General features: G+C 38.6%; 3 protein-coding genes and 1 long non-coding RNA gene across 10 annotated transcripts in view; 3 read left to right on the forward strand and 1 right to left on the reverse strand.

The window, feature by feature from the left end:
• The window catches only part of larp1b (La ribonucleoprotein 1B), a 34,161-nt gene extending 29,925 nt beyond the window's left edge, over positions 1 to 4,236 (forward strand). For all 7 annotated transcript variants that reach the window (XM_081603107.1, XM_081603109.1, XM_081603110.1 and 4 more), the window contains 3 exons: positions 102 to 211; positions 2,555 to 2,682; positions 2,779 to 4,236. In XM_081603107.1, the coding sequence (XP_081459233.1) occupies positions 102 to 211; positions 2,555 to 2,682; positions 2,779 to 3,048 (508 nt within the window). In that variant the 3' untranslated portion in view covers positions 3,049 to 4,236. The remainder of the gene's footprint in view (positions 1 to 101; positions 212 to 2,554; positions 2,683 to 2,778) is intronic.
• A 4,039-nt stretch (positions 4,237 to 8,275) lies between these two features.
• Positions 8,276 to 15,224, forward strand: pgrmc2 (progesterone receptor membrane component 2). Its single transcript, XM_008398772.3, has 3 exons — positions 8,276 to 8,844; positions 12,399 to 12,554; positions 13,520 to 15,224. The coding sequence occupies exons 1-3, from the start codon at positions 8,502 to 8,504 to the stop codon at positions 13,615 to 13,617; spliced, it is 597 nt and encodes a 198-aa protein (XP_008396994.1). The 5' UTR covers positions 8,276 to 8,501; the 3' UTR covers positions 13,618 to 15,224.
• LOC145550026 (uncharacterized) lies at positions 12,397 to 22,944 on the reverse strand. Its single transcript, XR_014085867.1, has 3 exons — positions 22,843 to 22,944; positions 22,074 to 22,281; positions 12,397 to 12,672 (listed from the first exon to the last, which is right to left on the reverse strand). It is a non-coding gene; the product is annotated as an uncharacterized LOC145550026 (long non-coding RNA).
• asmt2 (acetylserotonin O-methyltransferase 2) lies at positions 19,670 to 26,686 on the forward strand. Its single transcript, XM_081603353.1, has 9 exons — positions 19,670 to 19,958; positions 20,162 to 20,249; positions 22,135 to 22,309; positions 22,808 to 22,937; positions 23,894 to 23,962; positions 24,048 to 24,166; positions 24,253 to 24,390; positions 25,275 to 25,397; positions 25,745 to 26,686. Exons 2-9 carry the CDS (start codon positions 20,169 to 20,171, stop codon positions 25,954 to 25,956), a joined length of 1,047 nt encoding a protein of 348 aa, XP_081459479.1. The 5' UTR covers positions 19,670 to 19,958; positions 20,162 to 20,168; the 3' UTR covers positions 25,957 to 26,686.
• Positions 26,687 to 26,769: the final 83 nt, after the last annotated feature.

The raw sequence follows: 26,769 nt of genomic DNA on the forward strand, positions 1-26,769 counted from the left end.
TACTGCAGTTAACAATTAATCGATTACTAAATTAGTTGACGATTATTTCAATAATTGGACGGATCGTTTCAGCCCTGCTAATATCGATTCTCCTTCTGCAGGTATGGATTGGAATGCCTCTTCAGATACTACAGCTACGGTTTGGAGAAGAGATTCAGGTTAGATCTCTTCAAAGACTTCCAAGAGGAGACCCTGAAAGACTTTGAGAAAGGTAACTAGCTTTGGCTAAAGAACGCTAACCGAGTTTCGTCAGAATCTGATTGGTTGCACAAATCTGTTTGATGCACTCAACCATATAGTAACACTAAAAGAAAAAGAAGTGTTTTGCACAAACTTCTAACTGCTTTAAAGACAAAGTGCTGTTGGGATTTATTAGGCGCTGCAGTTTTACCAAACACAACACTTTGTCTTTGCAACTTGAAATACTGGAAAAAAGAAGAAGAAGAATTCTTTGGATTTCTCCGCTGGCATACGCCCTTCACTGCAGGATAAGTCATGAACATTTTCATTTGTTTTCCAGGAAATGAAAGGCTCTGCTTATATGCTGTTTGAGCCCTAAAGGGGGGGAGGTTAGTCTGGTTTGGTAGAGAGAAGCAGTAGAGAAGTTGATGTGGAATCTGTTTAGAAAAGAGCATCTCCCCTCCCTGTGTAAGTGTGGCTCTTTTAAAAGAAGTGAAAACTGGTTTTAGACATCGTGTTCCCTCTGAACCTGTTTCAACCGAGTGAAACTAAACGGGGGATTGAACAGGAAAGGCTTTAACTGTTTATTTCCTGTTCTGGATGGCTCATTGTTCTCTTTATAAGTTTCCCTTTAGAGTTTCTGCCTCCGTTTTTTTCTTTTTTGAAAAGGAATTATACTGCATTCCTTACTGAAGATGAGGGGGTTTTCCATGGAGTGTGTATAAATCTATCAGTAGGATTCTTCTTGGAAATGTATAAGCATCTGCCATTAAATATCCAACAGTGCTGTGTGACAAAGCTGATAGAAATGCTGTTGACAGTCTTCCCTCTACATGCAAGTACTTGTAGCTGCATATTATAAAGGCTTTATTTAGTCAGATCACTGATCTCCAAAAAAATCATCCTAGGTTTTTTCAATGTTTTTCACTAACCTGTGTAACTGCAATTTATTGTATCTTAGCCAAATAATTTAAGTATTTGAATGAAATTGATATTTTAAGCTCGCTTTCAATTAAGTGAGGTGAAATATGCTTATCCCAGTTAATCTGCTGCTTTGTTTCTCATTCTCATAGTGGATGTTTAGCTGATTAGACATTTAATCTGTTATCGGTGCTGTCCTGTGGGTCGTCCTTTCATCAGACAGCTGTCCTGTCCAAGGTGTCGCCTTCACCTGTGAAGAAAAGCATCAATAAATTAACTACAAACATATTCCTTCTACTAAAGCTTACCCACATTTTTGTTCCATTACAAGCAAAGACTTAAATGTGATGCAGAAAAACAGCTGAATTGACTTTTTTAAATAAATGTTTAAACATAAATGTACTTAATTACAAATGTATCTGCTAACTCTGCACCGGAACAGCTCACTGAAATACACCAACAGCTCCACTAGCTTGGTCAAACATGTATAAACAACTTTCATTTCTCCAGTCAGTGAAATTAGGAGTAGAACAGCCAATGGAAAAATAAATAATAAACTGATAAAAACAACAGGTTGACTACTTTGGTCAAATATGTAACAACTAAACTGTAACAAACCTTGTTTCAAATGGTTCAGAATGTGCAATTAGGAATTCTAAAACTAATGTAAAATTAATAATAAAGAATGATGTCACTCAGAGCACAAAGCATAGAATTAGACTGAATAGATCTGCCCTTATGGATCGGCAACATTGTCACCGATACCCAATCTAGAATTTTTTTTTCCATATCAGGACTGATCCATATGTTAAAAACTACATCTCGTTGCTACGGTTGTGCATCAGAACTGTCCGAAACTTTAAAGGGTTGGTGTTATGTAAAATAAACTTTATTGATCTTTACATCATGTTATAATGTTATTCCCTCATTAAAAACATGCCTGGAGTGTTGCTTTGATTCTTTCATGCATGTTTGAGAAATCCTTTAATCTCCATGGCAACATTCAGCTGTGCAAAACGCCTGCTTAGACCTAGCGCCGCCTTAAAGCTTCCGAGCTTCCGTCTCACAGAGCAGCTCTCTCCCACTCAGCTCCTTCAGACTAGCCAGCAGCAATTGGCAAACACCTGGTGGACCTGCCTGTCTGCTGAGCTCATTATAGGAGCTTCTTCTTAATGCAACACTGGTAAAAAAAAAAAACATTAAACATTGTAGAGGAGCCATGTTGTGATCACTTCCTGAAGGCAGAGTTTCAGAAAGAGCAGGAGCTTCTTAAAGAGACAGAGGCCCAATTTCAAGGCATTAAATTAAGGAGTCAATTCTCTAAGTCATACTTATAGCATTTTTATAACAGCTCAGGTTAACATAGTCTCTTGATTGTGCTTTAAAATGGTACCATGTCCCTGAAAAATATGCAACACTGGCCCTTTAAAGATAATTGTTATTTTCCCTGTAGGTCAGCTGTACGGACTGGAGAAGTTCTGGGCCTTCCTGAAGTATTCCAGGATAAAGAACCAGCCCATTGACCCGAAGCTGCAGGAGCACCTCTCAAAGTTCCGAAAACTGGAGGACTTCAGGGTGGTGGTGAGTGTTTGAGACCTCTTCCTTCTGATTGGAGTGTTATTTCCCGTCAGTAATAGACAATCGTCACAGATTTTAAACTGTGATCCTCACCCATAGCCTCCAATGGGAGAAGAGGGCGGCAGGAGGAGATATCCGTCATCCTCGGCTGGGGATGAAGGAAGGCGTCGAAGACACCCTTCCAACTCTACCTCAAAACCCGCGCAGGCCTCCAAATCCGCCAACGTGCCCCCCCAACCGACCGCCGCCTTGTCTTCCGCCTCCACACATAGCTCGGCCAAAGACAGCACCCAGAAAGCGCCGTCCAACCCCGGCAAAAAACCCGACAGCAGAGCAGCAAAGAAAGACGGAGTTTCCCCCAACAAATGAAGCTCCTGGCCAGCGGAGAGAAGCGGCAGCCGCTCTCAGGTCACAGCGAACCGCATGGACGTGAAGCGGCTGAGCGAACGAGCGAGCTTGACTTTAATTTGATTGTTTTTATCGGCGCATTTCAGTTTTAAAGGAAGCAAACGTAGGCAGTAAGCTTGAATTTGTTTGCCCGGCGACAGCTTATAACGTTTACAAAACAAACAAAAAAAATGCATTCCCCGCATTTTGCCTTTTTTCTCTCTCTTTCTCTCAGATGCCAAACTCCTTTGAGTACATTGATCGCTGTAAACCGCTCGGATCTTTTAAAGAGCTGTTCAACTGTGATTGTAGGTTGCCAAGATAAGAGATACGGCAGATAGTCTTGTGTGCCTTAAATCTGATCCATCATGATGTCAAGAGTGTATTAGATTTTTTTTTTTTTTTAAAAGGTCTTCCTTATTGTTCGGGGTTGGAAGGACTCTAAAAGCAACGCTACTTTACAAGTTCACCAGCCCCGACGTCTACAGTTTCCATGGTGACAATCAGGTTGACGGGTGCAGTCATGAATTTGAGAAGTACTGACCCTGAGGCTAACAGGTGTTTCTCAGCCTGACTGCTACATATCACAACTAATCTAAACTGTTTTTGTTTTGTTTTGTTTTGTTTTTTTAATTAAAAAGCTGCAGAAATTATCCCATTATTTTTCTGGGAAGATTTAAGTCCCATTTTACACCCAGAGGTAGCTTAATTTATTGTTTTATTTTTGTTTTTTGTTTTGTTTTTTCCATTGACTTGATTGAATTAATAGTCTTAGGCGATCATTGCAGTTTTTACTTGCTTGTGCATTGAATATAATACAAAAAAATAAAAAGAAATGTTTCTGCTGGAATTATGGGTGTGAGCTAGTGTCATAAAACTACAGCATATTTTTAGCTTAAAGTTTACTTCATATTATGTTTGAGGCTTGGTGCTCTAGAGCACTTTAAATGTTAACTTTCCTTTACTTCATTGGACATAAAAGGTTTGAGTTGAATTTAAACAAAAAAAATGTAAATACTATAAAAAAAATCATTTACTATTCCATTATTCATTTGATTCGAAGAAGTGATTTGTTACCAGTAGTGTGTTTTGAGTGTTTCAGAATAAAGTGTTGCATGTTCTTGACTTGTAAAATGCAAAAAAAATATAAAATAAGTCTGATTGTACAAACTTGTTTTGCGTCGTCTGTCCTGCGTTGCTCTTTTCGAAGTCGTTGAGCCTGATCGGCAACTTTTTCTTCCCAGCAACACCTCAGTGAAGTCAGTTGAGTCTGATTGTCTGGACTTACTGTTTATTCTTTAAATGAACACATGAACCGAGTGTGATGTTATACCATGCAAGTGGATGATAGGCAAGTATTTAAAAAAAAAAGACTACTGAAGCTTGTAGACATTTAAATATACAGAGAAACCTCAATGTTGGAATGAAAAAAATTCAAATTTCCTTCCAATGGATACATAAAAAGCCTAAATCTCTTAATTTGGATTAGTTCTGGGCAGTGGCGGAGCCAGAGGGGGGGCCAGTGCCCCCCCTGTCATCTGATTGGCCCCCCCAGTGGCCCCCCCAGATGATTGACGTAACAGCACCAGGTTATTCCTGCACATTATTTGGAATCATTCTAAGTCAACCTAATATCTAAAGAAGAAAAACAATAATAAATATATGAAAAGAAAATGTATAAAACTTTATATAAGTCCATGTGACATAAATAAATAGATTTAGATCAGGCGCGATACCAGCCTCCTTTGTCATAACAAGCTGATATTCTTCTCCTGGATGTTTCAGTTATACTGCGCTGTGGTTGCAACTCAAAGGCTAAAGCACTTCATACCTGGTAGTGATGGTAAAACACCAATAAGTTATTTATTGATCCTCCGCAAAAAAGAGAAAAAACCGAAGAGGGGCCGACAATGTTCGTAGTTTGGAGCAGAGGTGGCGCTGGAATTTTTTCGTTGTCCGTCAAAGAAAAAAATCATTTTATTTCCAATTTGTAACAGAGAACTGTGGACCAACTGTCTGCGCACCAAGTGGTCAGCTGCGCTTGATCACATTCTGGACAGAAACCAGCGAACTGCTCTCTGTTTTTATCAAGACGAGGCTGAGGAGGGAATCTGACATATTAACTCAGTTAAGTTTTTAGTGGTTTTGTTTTTAAAACATTAACGTAAGCAGTGTAACTATATATTGTATATTTTGCGTTTGTCATCTCATGTGTGATTAATTGGAGCGTAACCGTGGAGCATTTATGCGCATTTATTGCCCAGCGCTCTGCGCTTGTTTCTGCCTAACGGATCTGCACTTTAATATATTTCCTCTCTCAACAGTCAGCTGTTATTCCTCTACTTAAACTACAATAAGTAGATCATAACATTCTCTTTAGGTTTTCTCTGTGTGCTCCAAACTCATTAAATGTAAACTCATTAGAAGCCCGAACCACCATCAGGCAAATAATTCTGGTCCGACCCGAAATATTTTTACCTGTCAAATTACCTGTCCAATCAGAGCTTCCTAACCAAGATGTCCATAACTCTTCAACACGCTGTCAGCTCCCGGTCAGAAAGACGCATTTAGTTCATTGTCCATGAGATGATATTCAGAAAGGATCTTTTATTTGATTGATTTTAGTTTCCTCTGTGATGAACTCTTTGCATAAAAGTCTATCATGTCTCCATGTGCGCCAGTCAAAGGTGTTAATTATAACATGTCAAATGACAGAGGGGCTTAAAAAATAACCAAATATTCAGTTTGGTTATTTTTTTAAATAACCAAACTGAATATTTGGTTCAGTTTGGTTAGTTTATATATATATATATATATATATATATATATATATATATATATATATATATATATATATATATATATATATATATATATATGTGTGTGTGTGTGTGTGTGTGTGTGTGTGTGTGTGCGCACACACATTTTAAATTTTGCCCCCCCAGACGTAGTCTTGGCCCCCCCAACTTTAAAAGTCTAGCTCCGCCACTGGTTCTGGGGGTTTTTTACTGAGAAATGCTGGGCTGGAGGGGGGGGGGGGATTAATTTCTAGCTTTCTGGTTCTCAGTTTATAAAACTCCTTTTACGTGTCTACTACGTTTGAACATGTGCCAAATAACTAAATGGAGAAATAATTACTTGCAAACAAAACTAATGAATGATGTTGCTTCTATCTGCGTCAGTGAATACGTGATCTCCAGATAGCGGTCTATTACGTGTCAGTTAATACATGATTGTATTTGGACTAATATTTATTTTAAAAACACTATTAAGCTAACTTTGCATGATTGTGCTGTCTTCAGGTAGGGTATTTATTTTTGTAAACGAGAAATCGCAGCAGCTCATTTTTAGAAAGCTAACTGGTAGACGGCATTACTATCTATGGGCAGCATCAGATGGCGAGACAGTAACAATTTAATCTTCCCGCATAATAGGAAGAGACAGAAGATGCGCGGCAGATGTCACGGTCAGACAGCTTACAGACAACACATGTACTCAAAACAGCAGAATCACTAAAACAAGTTTTTATCAACTCAAATCTTTCTGAAAGGGAATTTATCCTCTCAAGGGAGCCTAAATTGCATTTTTTCCCCCCATTAATCGTTCAGATGGCAATTGAAGTAAATAGTATCTTATTGCTAAAATTATTGGTGATCACGCCAATATAATTAACAATATAAAGTAGTAGCAAAATGCAACAGCTTAAAAAAAATTCTAGATAAGTTCTGAGATCAATAAAAAAATTTCTGATTTTTTTTTTTTTCTCCAAGCCAATTTTTGACTTCTGGATCTCAGAAATTTCCTTTCTTTTCCTAGAAAATTTCTGAGATTTTTGGCAAAAATGTGCTCCTTTTGTTTATATGCCATCCTGTACAATTGCAAGAGGCCATGTGGGATTTATTTATTTTCACATTAACATTTGTGATGCCACCAAGCATACAGAGTGATGGGCAGACTGTACTGATAAGTCTTCATACTCTCATCCAAAATTCATGGGCAGAGCCAGAGTGAATCGATAGTCATCAGGTAGATCTCTCTCTATCTTTTCTCTGTCTGCCTCTAATCTCCTCTTCATCACTTTTTCCCTGTTGAGTTAGGATCTCCAAACACACAAACAAGTCAGAGAAGATATTTGAAATGCTCACATGGATATGTTATCATGGCCAAGCCAGAAAATTGTTGTTTTTGTAATAGAGATATCACAAAATGTTTCCAAAAATCGATCAACATCTCTGCAGTCGGTACATTTATAGAATATCAAACGCACATTTGGTGGACTCAGAAGAGGATTTGGTTCAGTCAAATATCATGAGGGCATTTTTCACCAGTCTTGGTCAGAATAATAGAGTGTTTACATCTGCGGGTGAATAAATATGTTCAAGGTCAGTTTTTGTGCATTTCACAAACCCTCCACACACCACGTTTTGACTTGGCAATGTTCACTAACTTTACCCTGTAAAAGTCCTCAGTCGTTTAGGTTTTCTGTAAAATTTGCATAAAAGCTCAGACTCACTTTAATGCTGAAAGTGAGACCAAAATCATTTTCAGAATTCACACCTCATGGTCTTGGTTTAAAACTCACTGGTAAATGGATCAGTTCAAAATTTTATGTAGAACCCTAGTTCTATCTGAATTAACACATCCTCACATGGTGATACTGCATGTGAGTATCACATGTTTCTTCTTTTGGTGATTTGTTTATGCCATCACTGGCAAGCTATATGCATGGTTTCACTTGTATTTTTGAAAATATTTCTGATGATCTTCAAGTCTTTTGAGATTGAAAAGCCTCTATCAGAATCTAATCCGGACTCTAGCTGGGACATTTTGAAACAGTAATGTTGTTTTCAGTCAGAAGAAACATGCAGGTAAAAATAGATTCAACTGTAAAATTGGGCTACATTTAAATAAGAACGTTCAATTAGAAAAAAAAAAGTCTCACTACTTTCTTAGGCAAATTCGTCACTAATTCACCGTTCTCATTGTTATGTTCATTTGTATGGAATGGTCTGCTGTATACTTTCAAATCTTAGGTTTTATTAGGTATGTTTTTTTTATCGACTGTGTTATTTTGTGTTTTAGTTGGCATGTTTTTGTTTCATTTGATCATTATTGCTTACATTATTCTAAATTCGTGCCAACTTGAGCAAAAATTTTAGAATTTCTGTTACCACTCTGTCCCCTTCAAGGTCTACTCGTTCTTTTTGTTTGGTGCCGCCATTCGCATCGTTTATTTCCTTATGCTATGTTTCTAGGAGAAGATTCCCGCCGTTTCTGTCTAGAAGAAAACCGCGCGCTTAACTGTCACTGATGGTCTCTTGTCCCGGATCATCAATTTTCGACACTGAACACTTGTTCAACTAGTGGTTCTGGAATTCCCGACGGCACCTGAACGCCTCATCTTGCCAGGGGCGGGTAGGCGCAAACTGGGCAGCATGGCGGACGATGGATTCAGTTGGAGCGGACTAGTTGGCACAAACGGCGGGCAGGGGGCGGCGGACTGGTTAGACACGCTCGGCTTGGGCGGAATGTTGCTGAATATCAGCATTTTGGTTCTGGTTGTGGCGGTTTGTGTAGTAGTGTACCGGCGGTGGGGCAGACGGCTCGTATCCGACGGGGCCGAGGACGGCGAGGCCCCGATGCTTACCAAGATGAGGAGACGGGACTTCACTTTAGAGCAGCTGCAGGAGTACGACGGCGTCCAGAACCCCCGCATCCTCATGGCCGTGAACATGAAAGTTTTTGACGTGACCAGCGGCAGAAAGTTTTACGGAAAAGGTGAAGAAGGGGTTGCGGACGTTGGCTCTAAAACAGCGGAGTTGGTTGACACGTTGCCGCCTGTAGTGAGGCTTTCTGGACCAAAAATTGGGCGCAAACCGCTCTAGCTTAGCTCCTTGGCTTTGTGTGTTTTGAATGGGATCTTAGCCGTTAGCTTGGTAGCGTAGCTTTTGAGTTCGTGACTTGTAACAATAACAACTCCCCCCAAGTTTGCATGTACCGTCAGTTAAGCTGTGACATTTTACAGTGGCAGTTATATGTTAGGACCTGAATGTTAGTAGTAATAATTTATTATGCTAATGTTAGCCAGCTAGCCTGTTGACATGCTTGTAGATACGGAGCAGCTAGGCTGTGTAGTCAGTCTCCCCGCTTGGTATAGTGACTAAAACTATACATAGTGAACATGAATGTTTATCGGACCGCATGGGGGGTAGATTTGTGTAGGAAAGGTTGAATTTAGCTCTGTATAAAGTGAAGTATCAATGTGATTTGGTTGGTTGTTACTGCTAAAGAGGCCAGTTTGTTTTGCTACACATCAGTTCGTCACTCAGAAGAATTTTTTATCAGGACTACTCTGAAGTAGTAGTCCTGATTTGCAGGTTTAGAATCTCAATTTACCTGTAGGCTGCTCCGAAGTCTTCATATTCATTCCATATGAAAACGACAGACAAGATTTGATTTTTGATAAGTGCTGAACAAGAATGACAGGCCATAGAAAACCGTTTTTGATTTGTTTTTATTTTTTCCTGTTGTGAAAACTCAAAAGAGTGAAAGAAAAGGGTTGAAGTGTGTTGAAATAACCTTAAACAAAGTTTAGTTTGAAAACTAATACAACTCAAAGCTGGACTTAATTATTCTACAGTAGTGACTGACTGTAAAATGGACTTTTTGATTTCTGAAAGCTTTATTCAGTTTGTGGAAACAGGGCTGAATTTGATGAGTTTACAGTAATCTAGTTCAAGTTTAACCATTCAATGTGATTTAAATTTTGATCTACATCAGATCAATCGTAGTACAAAGTCTTTAAATTCAGTAGCTTAACCGTTTAGGCAAATGGCAAAATGAATACCGACTACCATGTCATCTTGTCGGGTCTGTATTGAACCGTCCAGATACGATTCCAGCAGTTTCTTATGTTAGTTTGCTTGTTAGTCCAGCAGACCTGAATCACTAAAGCACAGAAAAACTTAAAGGGCCGGAGCGTCTCCCTGTGACAGTCAGGTGATGTTTGTGGAAGATGATAAAGGTTTCAGCAATGACTCACAAGAAAAACGTCTAATCACAAGCAATATGTATTCGCTACTTTTCAAATGGCAAGATTTCTCAGTTTACTTGCATACAAAAGTCCTGATTTGAATGTTTGGTGTTGCAGCCTGTGCGTCTTTATCACAGCTCTCCTTTCAGAGCTGTGTTTACAGATGGGCTTTTCGGGGGTGTGGTGAGCCACTCCCACCTCCACCCATCTGGCTGGGGTGCAGGACTGGTTGGAGACTTGCCCTGCAGCTTTGAAACAGTCAGAATTTTATAGTTGACCTCAAATTCTTCTGGGTAGTCATTGCAGTATGCAAAAAAACCCCCAAAACTATGATGTATATTCACAGAGCTCTCGGCAGCACTGACAGGATTAACCCTTTAAAGTATGCTTTGGATTTTTATTTTATTTTTTTTTAAGTGATGTTCTTTTATGAAGGTTTTGCGTTTTCTTGATTATCAGTGTATAACTAACATGGGCTAAAACACCACAGGGCGGATACTGTATGTTTTTGTCAGAATTTGACATACTTGTCATATTCTGACATATTTAACAATTCTGCAATAAGCGTTCACTTTAGTGGAAGTTTCTAAGTGAATATTCTTATTACATTGTTTTTATTAGTATACATTTCATCCACCCCTCAATTTGATTTTTATAGAAAAATGGGAGTAAACAGTGCTAATATTAGCTAGTTGTTAGCCTGCTGCTCTATGGACATACAGCTATCGTTTTAAAGGGGCAGAATTTTTTTTAGCTTTACATTATGTTATGATGTTATTCCTTAATCAAAAACATACCTGGAGTGCTGCTTTGATTCTTCCATTTATGTTTGAGAAATCCTTTAATCTCCATGGCAACCATTCAGCTGTGCAAAACACCTGGTTGGACCTAGCTCCGCCTTAAAGACACAGCTCCTCCTCAGAGCTGCAGTTCCCACGCTTCAGAGCTTCCGCCTCACAGAGTAGCTCTCCCCTCTCAACTCCTTCAGACTAGCCAGCAGCAATTGGCAAACTCCTGGTGGAACTGAGCACCTGTTGAGCTCATTATATGAGCTACTTCTCGGCACAACGCTGGCAGAAACATTGTTAAAGGGTTAATAGAGGAGCCATGTTGTGATGAAGGTGGATTTTCAGAAAGAGCAGGAGTTTCTTAAAGAGACAGATATGATAATATGACCAGAAATGTATAAAGATCACATTTATTTTGAATTTATGGCTGAATTGTTCAGTCATGGTTCTGCCTCTTTTTCTAAGTTAACTTCTCCTTTTGGCATCTGAAAAGGTGAACAGCTTTCAGTATTATTCAACGCTGAATAGCACTGAAAGCTGTTCAGTGTCACTTTGTGGTTTTTACTCCTTTAGTTTCCACACTACACAAACAGCTTTAAGCAAGAAACAGGTGTATGAGTGACAGGTGATGCAGCACACACACACATATACATACATACATACTCACGGGTGAGGGAAGTGAACGAGTGCTCAACACACCAGGGTTATTTCCTCCTGTGTTTGTTTTCTAGACAGCTTTAAATTTGGTTTTAGTTGAATCTATTAATGTTTAACTGGGTCTAAATAAAATGACAAAGTGATCATTAAAAATGCAACGGATATTTACAAATGAAATTAATACAGCAACATTTACAAACTCTGCTTTGAAAAACTATTATTGAATAGATACTAACGATTTTGTAAGAAATTAAACTACATGTGGTATAATAATATTAAGTCTGTTTTAGCAACATAGGTAAGATTTTAGTGGAAAATGTTTTTTTTTCTCCTTTTTTTTTGTGCAAAATCTGATTAGGTCTGTTACAATAATACATTTGATTTAATAATCGGCAATTGTAATTAATATATGGTAATGTTGTTTTGAGGCCATTTTCAAGTAATATATCAATAACGTCATAATAATGCGAGTCTGACTTCTCAAAGACTGACGAACGTTAATTTTGTAAATAACACTGCACTCTGGGACTGGAAGATAAATATCCAAAATAAAACTCAACGAAAAAGAAACAAAAACTACTTGGAAACAAAACCATGAATAAAATATATTAGTCTTTGTGAGCAAAATTGCCCTTTGAAAAATATGAATCATCAGAATGGAAATTGAGCTCATTGTAACTTATGCTTTTATTTTTTCTTTCTTTTTTTTTTGGCGGCAGCATTAGCTCTGACAGCTCAGTTATACTTATTAGGATATTAGAGGGCATAATCTTCCTGAAATTGTCCATTTTAACTCATTAAATGGTAAGCATGAAGTGTTCTTCACAGTGGCCGTTGTGTTTCGGTTCCCGCAGACGGCCCCTACGGTATCTTCGCCGGCCGAGACGCTTCGAGGGGCCTGGCCACCTTCTGCTCAGAGAAGGACGCCCTGAGGGATGAGTACGACGACCTGTCAGACCTCACCGCCGTACAGATGGAGAGCGTGAGGGAGTGGGAGATGCAGTTCCGGGGTACGTTCACGTGGACGTCATGGAAGTATTAGATTGGTGACACGAGCAATGGGTAGAAATATCTCCTTCTCAACGACGTCCATTTTGTTCAGAGTCCAAACGTCTCCACTGCATAAGCCTGAACGGGTTTGAAACGGAAACCGTTATTTCTGTTTTGTGTGACACTTATTTATTGTAATAAATAATACATTTTCTATCTGTTGCAGATAGAAAAAATAAGGTACATTTCTGCCTCAAAAAATTTGCCGCAAAAACCATGCAAGTTTCTGAGTTTGAAATAGTTCAAAATTTGCTAGAAAAAACTCAGAAATTTTCAGAGTTTGAAAAATGGAAAATGTAAAACTTTGACTTTTAAAACTGATAAATGCTTTTCTGTAAAAATCTCCCTTTTTTTTTTTTTTTTTTTTTACTATTGAGATAAATCTAGAAATTTCTGAGTTTTTCCTAGCAAATTTTCAAGTTTTTCTAGAAATTTACTTAGTAAGTACTTAAAATAAAGACATTTCTTTAAATAAAAAAAAGTACAATAGCCCTAATATGCCGTCAGTGATGAGCCACAGACTACAGTTCACTGAAATGTACGTTTAACCACTAGAGACCTGGATTCTCACATTTCCTCAATTTTGAATGTGAGGTATTAGTGGCTAATTTTAGACTGAAGCCTTTAATAGTAATGTGAGGTTAGTGTGTGTTTAAATGACAGGTGTGTGGTTACAGTTTAAAATCGACTCAAGCAGCTACAGGTTGGTGTCCTCACAGAATAATGTTGAGCCGGGAGACGTTTGAACTTTTTAAGTTGCTGCTTCAACATCCTGTTGAGAGTCAAGCGAGCTTTTAAGTGAAAACTCTTAAATTTGGCTCCTTTGGTTGAAAATATTCAACCCAACCGTTTGACTTCCTAAACATTTGCCTTGAAAAAGCTCCACTGGAGATCAGTCGGTAATCGTCTCTGCGGGTGCTTTCAGAAAAATACGACTACGTCGGGAGGTTGCTGAAGCCCGGAGAGGAGCCGTCAGAGTACACGGACGAGGAGGACATCAAGGACCACCTGAAGCACGACTGAGCAGTCCCCATCCCTCGTACCAAAGTCAGAAGCCCCTAAACAGCTGTAACTGACCGCCCCGGACCACCAGACCCCCTCCACGCATCGTCCCGGCCCCCGTCCATCCACCGGTCACTGCTCTCTCTAGTCCCTGTCTGTGTACTGAAACTCTGAATCCGTCTGGTGCTGCAGCTGTTTTGGAGTGGGAAGGAGTAAAGTCTCGACAACCAGACCTCCTCTCTCTCTCTCTTTCTCTCTCTCATTCTCTCTCTCACCGCGTCATCCTACGAAGATGAGCGCCAACAGAAAGCCTTTGAGGAGCTTTTGCTTTATTCTTCGTTTTGTTTGTTTTTTTGTTTTTTTTTTATTAGACAGCTGAGACGTCTCTGGGGGGCCGTTAGACTTTAGTCCGAAACCGGCTCGTTTGGAGGTTAGTCGGGAATTGTCTGGTCTGGGATAATCAGTGGAGCGGGGCGGGGGGAGGAAGCACTTCTCTCTCTCTCTCTCTTTTAATCTTTGGTTCAGCCACATAGCAAACGAATCCGCTTCAGCTTTGGGAGAAGCTCATCAATCAATCACACAACTCAATTTCTGTTCAGACCATCTCCCTGCCTGGATGAGAGGGCAGATCCGTGGCCTAACCAAGGGCAGTCTGGCAGGCTTTGCGTTTATCTGTTGTGTTTGTAGTGTATGCACTACTAGTTTTCTTCGTTTGTCACCATGTGATTGTATTTGTTAAGTAGCATATAGAGGGGACAGTGTTCCAGCAGCATTATTGTTTTGTTTTTCTTTTCATATTTCATTGCAGGGGCGGGGGTCAAAGGTCTTCGCTACACGAAGCTTGTTTTAAATCTCATCAGATGGACTAAATCACTGATTTGGGGGGGGGCTAAAGGGAAGGTGATAAGGCAGTCCTAATCAATTGACAAATTGTTTACATGCCTCACAAGCCAGCTGCAAGTCTGTAGATTTCCCCTGAAAATGGTCCAAGTATTAATCGTGCCTTATTTTGTTTGTTGCGTCAGCGCCGACGGGTCTAACAGAAGGTAAGCGGAAGGATGGAGGTGTCCGTTTTTTTTCCCCCCTAGACTCAGTCCAACCCCCCCTCAGACATTAAAGGCATTTGTTGCGTCAGTCGTCCGTGCAGAGACTGTAATATTTCCCCACTTCACAAACTTTGTACATAGACCCAATAAATTACTCAGTGTTACTGCCATATTTATGTAGTGGATGAACTCCATATACATATAATGCTATGTCGTATTGGCCAAAAACCCCCCATTTACTTTTTTTTTTTCTATAGTTCATTTTGAATGTGGGTGAATTTTTTTTCTCCAAAAATAAATCAAGTGATTCTAAAGGTGTTGCAAAAATGCTGCAGGATTGGACCGGGAGCTGTTCTTGCGAGTTTTGTTCGTAGACATTGCTTATCCTGTAAATATATCGTATCGTTTATTAAAAGCATGTGCAACATCAAAGTCAGCTATGCCCGAGGTTTTCACCACATGTATTTAAATGTCAGGCGCGCGTGCAAGTGTGTGTGTGTGTGTGTGTGTGTTTGTGTTCGTGTGAAAGAAGCAGAAAGCGATTTGTTCATGCATAATAAATCAATTTGGTTAATAATGGAACATTTTTGCTCCTTATTTGCTTTATAAGAGGGTTACTTGGGAAGGTTTTAAATTAAAAGGTTTTAAATTCAATAGGGGAAAGAAAAAAAAGTAAGTTAGCCTTAAATGCGTTAATCACAGCCTCACATGTCTCATCTTTTATGGTGACGAGACTATTTTGTGTCGAATATTCTATGTTCATTTTTCTCGCGGGGCATTTCTGTCAGGTGAAGGTTTGGGTCGCGTGCATCTTCATTGCATTGTGATTTGAGGCGCTAACTAGCTCCCTTGCTAGCTAGCTGTCCAGTTGTCTGGACAACGTTGCTATTTGTTCATTTCTGCTGCCAACCCATACGATGCTACTTTCATTCTGTGCATTGCTATTTTATAAAATGTAGCATTTTCTTTTGTACTTTTCTGTCATGATACAGGTCTGAAATTTGATTTATAATGGTTCAAATCAACTTTAAACCACCTACAGAAAACTCAGTTGAAATTTTTACAAATAAATTTTAAATAAAAACCCAAAGGGAAATGGAGATGGTTTAATTTACGCACCTTGGTTAAAAGGACAATATTCAGGTCAATAATGAATTACTTGTTGAATAATTTTGAAGAATGATTAGGGGCAGGGCTCCAGTTAATGTTCTCTACTGTTTTAGTTCTATTTTTAGGTTTTAAAATAAAGAAAAAGGTAAACCTTTGCAAAAAGAGGACAAAAATATTTTATTCTATGGGAAGAATTTGAAGATGCATGCACAGAATATGGCCATGGGGGGTGGGAGGAAATCCACTACTTTTCAATAGAATGACAAGAAAAAACAGATCTAAATAAATACATTCTCCGTGTCTTTTCTCTTACTGGCCTTCTGCCTCTCAAGCTGCTGTTGAATGAAGGCTACTAGTGCCATAAAAATGATTTTTTTTATTTTTTTTTTATTTTTTTAAAGAGTTGGGAGTCACTGGTGGGGCTGGATCAGACAAAGTATCCCCAGGGAAAAAAAGTTACTTTATGTGAATGTGATGAACCGAGTTAAAAACGGGAGGAGTCACAGGATATTAATTAGAAAAATAGGGTTTTTTATTTTAACCCAAAGATTATAAAAATGGCAAAAAGATGAACTGAGCTCATAAAAGAGGTCAAAGAAACAAAACTGAACTCAGGCAAAAATGTAAACAAACTGGCTGCACAAACAAACATAACTGACCTCACAAAGAAATGACACACAGGGGTTTATATACTGGCTGATCAGACCAATTAAGACACAATAGGGGTAACTAAACAGAATACAATTACAAACACAAAAACAAATAAACAGTACAGCTAAGTTTGGCTAAACTAAAGACTCACAAAATGAAAATCAAAAATATTAAAGTTTAAATACTAATATTTACTTAAATACAAAACTTATCTAAACAAAGAAACTACAAATTTCCCCTGCCAGCAGGAACTAGTGGTGTAGTCCAATCAGCATTTAAGCCTGCTGAGCCGTGACCCCCGTCTTTTGTCCTTTCACTCCAAGGCAGGTAAGTACCGGCAAAACACAAACAAAAGGTCAGTCTCAAGCAAACAAATTAAACTTAAGTTGATACAAATACACATGCTAACTAAATGTGTGCGCCAACATAAAGAACAAATGTATCCAAATCAACTAATAAATGTTTTACTAAAACTAAAGTGTTGTGTTTAAATGAAAAAATAAATTGTGCATAAAAGAGTTACCGACTTCAGAGTGTGGCCATGGATTTGGCCATCACAGTGAAAAAATATTTAATGTGATTATTTTTTACCCTAAAAAGAAAAGCAGATCAAACAATCAATTATTCATAATGGGAAGCACTGATGAACCTTTGACCTCATTTCCAGTAAACCAGTGGGTGGTAGAGCTGGACAGGTTGCTGATTATTCAGGCAGAAAGACTAATAATGCAAAAATATTCATCATGTCTGTCTGAGGCTCAACTGAGAGGTTCCGAAAGAAGTCATAAAAAAAAAAAATGCACGTTGCTTTAGTCGCATAAGTATGTATTAGTATCTGAAAAAATACAAAATTTGTAAAAGTGGAATATTTCTTGCCAGTCATCTCAGAAAGCTTCACAGTTTTATTCCTTATTTTGATGATCATGGCTTACAGATAATGAAAACCTTCAGAGTCTCCGAAAATTAAAATACAGAAGTCATCAATGGAAAGTCACAGTGTGACACCATAATTAGAAAATTAACTCAAAACCTGCAAATGTTTCCTGACCTTTTAAATGGTCTTTCGCAATGGGTCAGTCGCCAACACGATCAAGAGGAAGACTGCTGATTTGATGGATTTCATTGACACCCTCCACAAGGAGGGGGAGCTGCAAAAGGTCATTGCTGAAGAAGCTGATTCAGAGTTCTGCATCCAAGCATATTAACAGAAAATTGAGTGGAAGGAAGATGCGCGATTGGAAAAGGTGCATCAGCATCTAGTCTAATGTGATATTTTAGTTCCCCGAGACAGAAGTTTAGGTTTTCTTGTACCCACAAGCCATTATTGTTAAAATTGCAAAAAGGTAGCTTCTTGTTTAGAGCGACATGCTTAAAATGTAGCTCTTAGATTAAATTAGGAAACAAACTAAATTCATATGTTTCTAATAACGATAGTATATCAAGACAGTTATACTGGCTATAGGTTAATGACGCCTAATATTTTCTATTTGACTTGTCTTTTTTATTGCAAATACAGGAGACAAATTCATTTGTCTAGTGAACATTTAATTTAAATAGACAAAGCCAAATGAGCTGGATAACATTACGATTCATGCGCTACTAAAAAAAACAAAAACTTTTAGAAAGTTCTGCTCAGATTAAGTGGGGCACGTAGATTAAGTTGAATTCTCCACTTTTGAGTGTGTAAAAACTGAAGTGACCAAAGTATTTTAATGTGTAAATATCAGCAACATGTAGATAATATGATAAAAACTATCAGGATCTTGTTATCAGTTCTAACTTTTTAATAATTTCTGTCACATATCACAGTGGCTGCCTGCAAAAATATCAACGATTTTTATTATGGCCATATTCTGTTCCATTGTTGCCAATTAGATTGATGGAGAAACTAACCTGCAGAGTGTTGAACATTAGTAAACATCGGTATATGATGTTTAAGGTAGCCAGCGTTTCAAGTCAAGGTGTCCTTTCTTTCCACTTGAGCACCTTCAAGATAGCCTTGCTATTAATTAGTAACATAAAACGCTAACTTCTGTTTCTGTTTAGCTGCTTAGGTGGGCATATTTGGTTTTTAGCAGAATAAATTACACCTTTAAGGACTTAAATTCTTCAAAAGCTAAACTACAACATGGGAAAAAAAGATGATAGCAATGATCCTGTGAAGTAACTTGCGCCACAACAAACAGCCACTAACTGGAAGACGTGCTGCTTGGTCTCCTATTCTGAATGTTTCACAAATTGGAAATATTTGTTTTAGTCTCAGTTATCCATCATTAAACACTTCATATTAGCTGGAAAGTTATGTTAGTTATTTAGTTATTGCATTGGGCTGCTTCTTAACAACGGTTTTACAACCCAATAGGAATACACCGATATGAAAATTTGGACAGATAATCGATATTTTCCAATGTCGTACAGATTACATATGTTTTCTTACACTGTCTAACAGCTCTGTTCCTAACAGTAAAATTGTTGCTCAAAAACAAAAGGAGATAAAGATAAAAGATGCAGAGATGTTTGGCTCGCTCTACATACCAAGTGTTCTCCGCAGACAAGAGGAGCGAGTGGAGCGCTGATTATCCGTCATTCTACTGCAACCTCATCGTGGGTCTTTTAGGCGAAATCATCGCCATCTGGTTGCCATGGTGCTTTCAACAGAGCTTGAAGAAAAAGATCATTTTCCTGCAGAACAAGTTGAGCCAAATTCTGAATAATCTCAACAACAGAATATTTCTAAACTTTCACCTAATCCTACAACTCGTAGAGGAGGATTGTGAAACCAAATAGATTGAATTTGTAGCTAAAGAAATGAAGATAATGTGTGTAAGTATAATACTGAAAGTTTAAGGAAAATATTAAATATTCATGCTTCAATTGTCAATGTTTTTTTTTTCTAATTAGAAAAAAAGGACTGTAGAAAAAGACTGTATTTATTATCATACTGGGAAAAAAGAGAAAATTACTAGGTGTTTCCAAAAATTGTTTCTGACTTTTTAAAAGCATCAGCAACATTTTTATAATTTTTTTTGTCAATGTAGTATATTTCTAGAAATTGTGAATATTCAATATTTTTATCTGTTTGCAGTTTAAATTTTTATTTATTTGTGTGTAAATATGATTAATTATTATTTTTGATTTATTTGGCTCTTTAGGGATTCCATACACTGATTCGTCCTTTCTCAACAAAAAAAGCAGCCCTGAGGTCGCTGCTTAATCACCAACTGCAGCTCCACAGCGCCCTCCCCTCTGCTCCGGTTAAACACGGCACTGCACTGACTATGGGAGTCTGTGTTCGACTTCTAACCAAAGCGCGTCGACCATCACCGCTTTATAAAACCAACGCGGCTTTCTGGGTAACTTTTCAGCAGACTCCGGAGCAGGAATGACTCTCCTCCATCTCTAATTATTTACTCGCCACCTGTTTCCTCCCGGCTGCTGCACCAGCTCCGACATCTTGCCCGTTTTCAGTCAAACTACGGGACTTGATTATTATTCTATGATAACAGCGGCTATAATTTCCCCCTCAAAATAACGACAGCTTGGGAAATTTTCTTGGTAAGTTATAAATAATAATGATTAGTATGGTTTGTTTTGTGTGTGTGTGTGTGTGTGTGTGTGTGTGTGTGTGTGTGTGTGTGTGTGTGTGTGTGTGTGTGTGTGTGTGTGTGTGTGTGTGTGTGTGTGTGTGTGTGTTTAGTATTTTTGTTTCTCCTGCTTTCCTCCGGTTAGACAGTCTTTGTGTGTCTCTCCTTCTTTAGGGCAGCAATGGCAGAACATCTCTCTCAGAGTGAACTGGACTACCCATTCAAACTTCTGGAGTATTTCAACGGCTTCAGGGTGTCAAAGGTAAAATCACAGCGTGATGGGTAAACATGTCACCGTTCGATGTGCTGCAATCAGAGTACTCAGACATTTTCAGACACTTTATTTACAATGCATGATGTTTTACGTTTTTATTCCACCGGGCAAGTATTACCATAAAGAACCTGAAAGTTAAATTAAAATAGACCATGCACATGCCACCTGAGGCTGGTAAAGGTTCCAGCATCTTCAGAGAAACATTCTGTAAGATTGGACTAAACAGCCACTCAGAGAGGAAGAAACCATAAAAACTTTTAAAAAAATAAAAAAAAAACATTGGAGAAAAAAAAAAGGGAAACATTAGCCAGGATCAGTGGCAGTTTCTGATATAGGCGACATGGGCAACTGCCCAGGGCAGCATCTGGGGGCGGGGGCTGCATCCTTTTTGGAGGGATGCTGTAACTTCCTCTGGACAGGATGTTAAAGTTTGTGCGCAATTGGGTTTACTGACTGATCAATGACCCTAACCACTACCAGATTAGTTATAAACAGACTTAAGGTCAACAAAGTCAACGGGTTGTAGTGTCCAGCTCAATCATTTGACCTCATTCTAATGGAAGTGTTGTGGTTAGAGCTAAAAAGGTGCGTTTAGTTTATTTAGGATCCGTTTAGGATTTAGCTGCAGGAATGCTGCCGCTGTTCTTAGACAGTTTTTAGAAGTTCAACAGGGGAAAAAATGGCATCAATAAAAAAAATGACAACATGGCAGAATAAATGTAATTTTAGGCTAAACACATAATTAACTATAATGTCGTTTAATCAGTTCACAACCAGGTGCTTGCATTGTTTACAGCTTACTAAAGTCATTGTTTTTATTTGTAGTTTCACATTGTTACTATAGATAAATATAACACCAGTTGGCATTAAATTCCAGAGTTGCGTACCATGGAACAGTTCTTTTCTGTACATGAGTTCTAACTTTTTGGCAAAATGCATCTCATTTTTGTAGCATGCTTCGTCAAATGTAAATGTGTCTTTTAGCTAAACAATACAGGGTTTCCCCCAGAAAACTTGCTACACCTGGTGGTAGGGGGCGCTGTTGGGCAGTGCACCAGCAGCCCACCATGTTTTGTGTTAAAAAAAATGTAAAAAGTGACAGTAATTTGGAGGAAATATTATGTAGAAATGACAGCATGTGAGGCTAACGGGCAGGCGCAGGGACGGCGCAATTGGTGCACCCCCCACCCTGAGCATCCAGTTCACTGCTTCAGCTACAGACCTAGCTTAATTCGTCCTTACCGTCACTGTTATTGGTGTATTAATAAAACCTCTATTTAAAATAAACAAACAACACTTAGCCTGGTGGGGGAGGGGGGAAGTAAAGCCTGGTTACCCTCCAGGGTGATAACACACAAACAGAAACCCTGATTTATATTATATTTAAAATTAATATTGCAGATATTTTATAAACAATATTTCTGAAAAACACAAGTAATGAGTATTTTTAATCCATTTTTAATGGAAAGTCATCGGTAATTTTTCCCACAACGTTGCTAAACCTCTACCCATTTCAGTAATGATATTGCTGATTTGTTTAAACCAGTGTCCCATCTGTGGCACTGCCTAGGAGTTTTACTTCTGTTGGATGATTTATTTTTTTGTTTTATCTGATAGTTTTGTTCCACTCTGCTGTGTTGACTCATTTCCCCCAGGTCTGAAAACTACTGTTTAAAAAAACACTTCTATCAACGAACAAAGACTGAATCTGAAGGATGCTATAAATAGAAATCTAAGAATAAATCCCTCATCACTTTTTCGGTATCGAGTGTTTTCGGTAACCGTGACTGGCTGAGAGGGAAAGGTAAATACCTTGTATTCCTGAACACGAAGCAACAAAAAGGTGATGTGAACTCTACGTCTGTGACCTCAGGTGATATTCTCAGCCTGTGAGCTTGGCGTCTTCGACCTCCTGCTGAAGTCCCAGGACGCCCTGAGTGCTCAACACGTGGCGCAGGAACTGGGCACCAGCGTGGACGGGATGGAGCGGCTGCTGGACGCCCTGGTGGGCATCGAGATCCTGGAGGTGGAGACGGCAGAAGGGACGGGTGAGGAACGGGAAGACCTCCAATAACCGATAACTTAATTTTAATGTCACTATTATTATAAAATAGGCAAAGTCATTTGCGTAATCGTTTCAAAGTCCTGCCACTGATAATAATTTGATGCCGATATGTTAAAAGATGACATTTTTCCTTATTTGTAAAACCCAAAACAAAGTAAAACTTCACAAAAAGCTCGACATTCCTCATTTAATTTGTTTTTCTGGAGAAATTCTCATAAAATTACTACTTCATGCTTCTAATAAGTAATATTATAACTTTACTCTGGTCATATTATATTCTCATTTTCATTTTATTATAACTTTATTCTGGTTTATACAACGATTCTTATTTCTCCTAATATTATGGTTTCATTCTCAAAGTGAAAAACAAAAATTTAGCCTGCTGTAAACATGCTGAGCTTCAGCTTGACTCTCTGTCTGAGTTCGGTTCTGTTCAGCTGCAGGTCTGGAACTTTCCGTGTGACTTTGTGTGTTAACCCAGCTCTGTACAGCAGCACAGACGTAGCTAACCTTTACCTGGCCAAAGGCAGCGCCAAATCTCTTCACGACATGATCATCTACCGCTCCCAGACCGTCTACCCGCTGTGGAACAACCTGGTGGACGCCATCAGGTCAGTGAGCCGCTGCTGCGTCACATAAGCATCTGTGAGAGCAGGAGAAGGGAAAAGCAGGCAAAAGCTTTCATATCACATGCAGTTTCATGCATTTTGTCTTGGCTCAGCCACAAACTTTGTTCTGTTTTATTGGGATGTTAGATAAATGAAATGAAAGGAAGCCTACAAATAAAAATCTGAAAAGTGTTGCACATGATACATTAAAATGAGCTTGATCATTTCCATTCTGATGATAAAAGAGTGATTTTCTTTACAGAGACATCATAATCATTGTAATTACAGTTTTGTTTGTGTGTGTTTTATATTTCTGTGTTATTTATTGATTTTTTTTTTTTTTGTTTTTTTTTTTGCTGTTTGTTATTTTGGATTTTTAAAATATCTTCCAGTTCCAGTGCCAAGTGTTTTTTTTTTAATTATTATGACAAAACTTTACTTTTTTGCTCTTTGAAAGGGCAACGTTACAATACTATGACATTATCAAAATATTACTTGGAAGTGGTCTCAAATTAACAATATTATTGCTTATCGTAATAATTGAAAGGAAAATATATCGTCCAGTAAAATTTGTTATTATGACAAATTGGTTATTTAATAAAACAAAAATCTAGGGAAACTGATTTCATGGATAACATGATAAAACGGGATCAAAAACCAAAAAACTCATGTATACAATAACCTTAACAGCTAATCTATTATTTTATACATTTGTATCCAATGTTTAATGCAAAATCTACTTGACAATATATTTTATTTAGCTGCAAAAAGCAAATTGAGTAGAGCCTACACTTGTTGACTCCTGACCCCCACTGGGTTCCAAACCTTTATTTTGGGAAGAATTGGGTTTAAATTAAAGCACGTGGTTGTGGCGTGACAAAATGTGAAAAAGTTCATGGGGTGTGAATACTTTTGCGAGCCAGGGAGAACAAAACGCATTCAAGCTTCATGTTCTGCAGGGAGGGGAGGAACCAGTACGAAAAGACCTTTGGTCTTCCATCTGGCCACTTTTTCCAAGCTATTTACAGGTTGGTGCTCATCTGATTGCTTAAAATGTTTCACTGGTTTACCAGTTACCAGTTTGGTGGTAACTATAGAATGACCCCCTCCCAGGTCTGAGGAGGAGATGCTGAAATTCATGGGGATCATGAGCTGTCACTGGGTTCTGGACGGACACGACATTGTGACGGCGTTTGACCTCTCCCGCTTCCAGAAGGTCGTCGATCTGGGAGGTGAGGACCGACGCCCGTCCACTCTCACCGCCTGCTGCATTGTAGGTGGCTTTAAAAATCTGTGCTGTGTCTTCTAAAACTCCCAGGTTGCACTGGAGCTCTGGCCAATGAAATGGCGAGAGTGTATCCCGCCTCGTCCGTCACCGTGTTTGACCTGCCGCAGGTGGTGGAAGCGGCTCAGAAACATTTCAAACAGGAGGACAGTGGCGTTACATTCCAGTCAGGTAAAGCAGATTATTGATCATTATTGAACTCCTACTTTAACACTCTCTGGTTTGAAGTGTTCAGATTTATTTTTCTTTTTTATCTACTATATATATATATATATATATATATATATATTTTTTTTTTTTTTAAATAGCATATAATATCTCAACATAAGCAATACATTTAAATAAAAGTTTCCTGAGACATGAATAGGAATGTGTGGTAGACAAAAACATCTTGGAAGCTAAATAATATTTAAAATAGTACTTTATAAAATGGATTTTGAAATTGAGAAAGACAGCTAAAGTGAACCCCACACTAATCCAAACACCAGTTTAGAAAATTCTAGATCCATCCTAGCTAGCTAGTTGAAAATTAGCTAGCTAGCTAGGATTAATTTTCTATCCTAAGCTAAACAAAACTTAGCTAGCTAGCTAACTTGTGCTTATTTTAATGGCAAAGATATGCTTTACTGTACTGCTGTGTCACAGGACAAAAACATGTTACAGTTTTTAACTCAAGACTAAATAAACCTTAATAATTGTATTGCAGAAACTCAACTTATTACTCTTTCCCGGGGAAACTGAGAATATTCTAGAAGATTGTGTCTCCATATTCTTTGACCTTCTTTTTCTCTTTTTTTCTTAAAGCTGGAAAAAAACACCTGAGCGACATACACTAGCAGAAAATATGTGAAACAATATGCAACACATACAATGTGTTACAATGTTAACATGTTCTGGATGGGTTTTTTTATAGTATATCCGATCAGAAATGTGAAGTAATTTGGTGACAGAATACATTTTTGGTAACTGTACAAGAAATACTAAAGTAAAGAAGGAATAAAAGAGAAAAGCAGAACTAATAATCTGCTTTGATTTGTTCCCTCCTCTGCATGCAGGAGATTTCTTCAGCGATGAAATTCCCGGTGCAGACTTGTATGTGTTGGCCAGAGTCATTCATGACTGGCCTGAAGAGAAGTGCCTGGCGCTGCTGAAGAAGATCTATGAGACTTGTAAGCCAGGTTAGTTTCCCCATAACCAAGGGCATCCCGATACATTGGCTGGCCGATAAATCGTCTGTGACTTTCTTAATTTTGGGAGATCGGTCAATATTTAACACTGCTGCACATGTGTAGGTTACAATGTTGCCAATATAGAGACTTTAGCGCTATATTTAGCAACTTTTCAGATAAAAAAAAATTTATATCTGCTTGAATCGGAGTCAGCAGATGAGGGCTTTAAAAGATCGATGATCGGCCAGAAAACTACAATCGGTTCACCATACCAGTAACACGAGTTACAGAAGTCTGGTGTCATTTAAACGGAACAGTTGTGGTCAGCTTAGTGTGTTTTGTCGTCTTCCCGCCAGGTGGGGGCGTCCTGCTGGTGGAGGCGCTGCTGTTTGAAAACAGACGAGGGTCCATCATGGCGCAGATCTTCTCCCTCAACATGCTGGTGCAGACGCAGGGCAGGGAACGCACCCCATCCGAATACACTCACATGCTCAACAAGTCGGGCTTCCGCAACGTCCAGGTCTGCCGGACCGGGAAGTCCTATGATGCCATCTTGGCCGTCAGATGAGCACGGAAGCATTCCGCGTGTCCTGACAGGGAAATGATGAGAGCACTGATTTAAAATCTTGATTTAAAATAATGAGATGTTTTGTTGGGAGTTAGGAGACGCAAACGTAAAACTTGAACCTTTGTCAAAAGAAATCTTGTTCACTCAGCTCTTGGATTTGGGTCATAGTTCAACCTTCTCACATTCTGTGATCCACTTCCTGTTCACTGTGATGCTGCCTGGCTCCTTCTTAATCTGCACATTGATCAAGTTCCTCATATAGACGATTGTTTGTTCAGAAAATTATTTCCAATTATTCATCACTGTGACACTGTTTACCAGCCTCTTGGTGCATTTCTGGTTCTCCTCAGCTGTTTGGTCCCTTTATCCTGGTGCTACTTTGTAAAACGTGGTGCAAATCCTTATATAACTGAACAAACTTACCTACGTTTAAAGACTGTCTACAGTGGCTCGGCTTCAAAATAGCTGCAGATGGGTGTTCATGTTGAATAGAAGGTTATAAAACATTTCAGGAGTGGAGATGAATTCTGTTTGAGTATTAATGGTTCGAGTCTGTATTAGAAAAATCAACAGATGGGTCACAAATATCATCCTTTCTACATCAGCATATTTTACTCCAAGACTGTTTCTGTGTCCTCCAGATGCTCCTCTAGAAATGAAAGAAAACTGTGATATACATTGTAAATTTCCCTTTATAATTTTGGTTTAATTAAAAAAAAAGTGTTAGCAATCCTGTGGTGACTGACTATATGTATTCTGTCCTGTCTTAGTTTTCTATATTATGGTACTCAAAAACATTGTTTTATTTTTACT

This window comes from Poecilia reticulata, chromosome 22 (genome assembly GCF_904066995.2).
Source record: "Poecilia reticulata chromosome 22, P_reticulata-male-v2, whole genome shotgun sequence".
NCBI lineage: Eukaryota > Metazoa > Chordata > Actinopteri > Cyprinodontiformes > Poeciliidae > Poecilia > Poecilia reticulata.

Excerpts from the sequence above, each read along its gene's own strand:
- asmt2 (XM_081603353.1), top strand. The coding sequence starts at position 20,169 with ATGGCAGAACATCTCTCTCAGAGTGAACTGGACTACCCATTCAAACTT. Across the intron at positions 24,167-24,252 it reads GAAGGTCGTCGATCTGGGAG|GTTGCACTGGAGCTCTGGCC; the intron begins GTGAGGACCGAC and ends TAAAACTCCCAG. Across the intron at positions 24,391-25,274 it reads TGGCGTTACATTCCAGTCAG|GAGATTTCTTCAGCGATGAA; the intron begins GTAAAGCAGATT and ends CTCTGCATGCAG.
- pgrmc2 (XM_008398772.3), top strand. The coding sequence starts at position 8,502 with ATGGCGGACGATGGATTCAGTTGGAGCGGACTAGTTGGCACAAACGGC. Across the intron at positions 8,845-12,398 it reads CAGAAAGTTTTACGGAAAAG|ACGGCCCCTACGGTATCTTC; the intron begins GTGAAGAAGGGG and ends CGGTTCCCGCAG. Across the intron at positions 12,555-13,519 it reads GTGGGAGATGCAGTTCCGGG|AAAAATACGACTACGTCGGG; the intron begins GTACGTTCACGT and ends GGGTGCTTTCAG.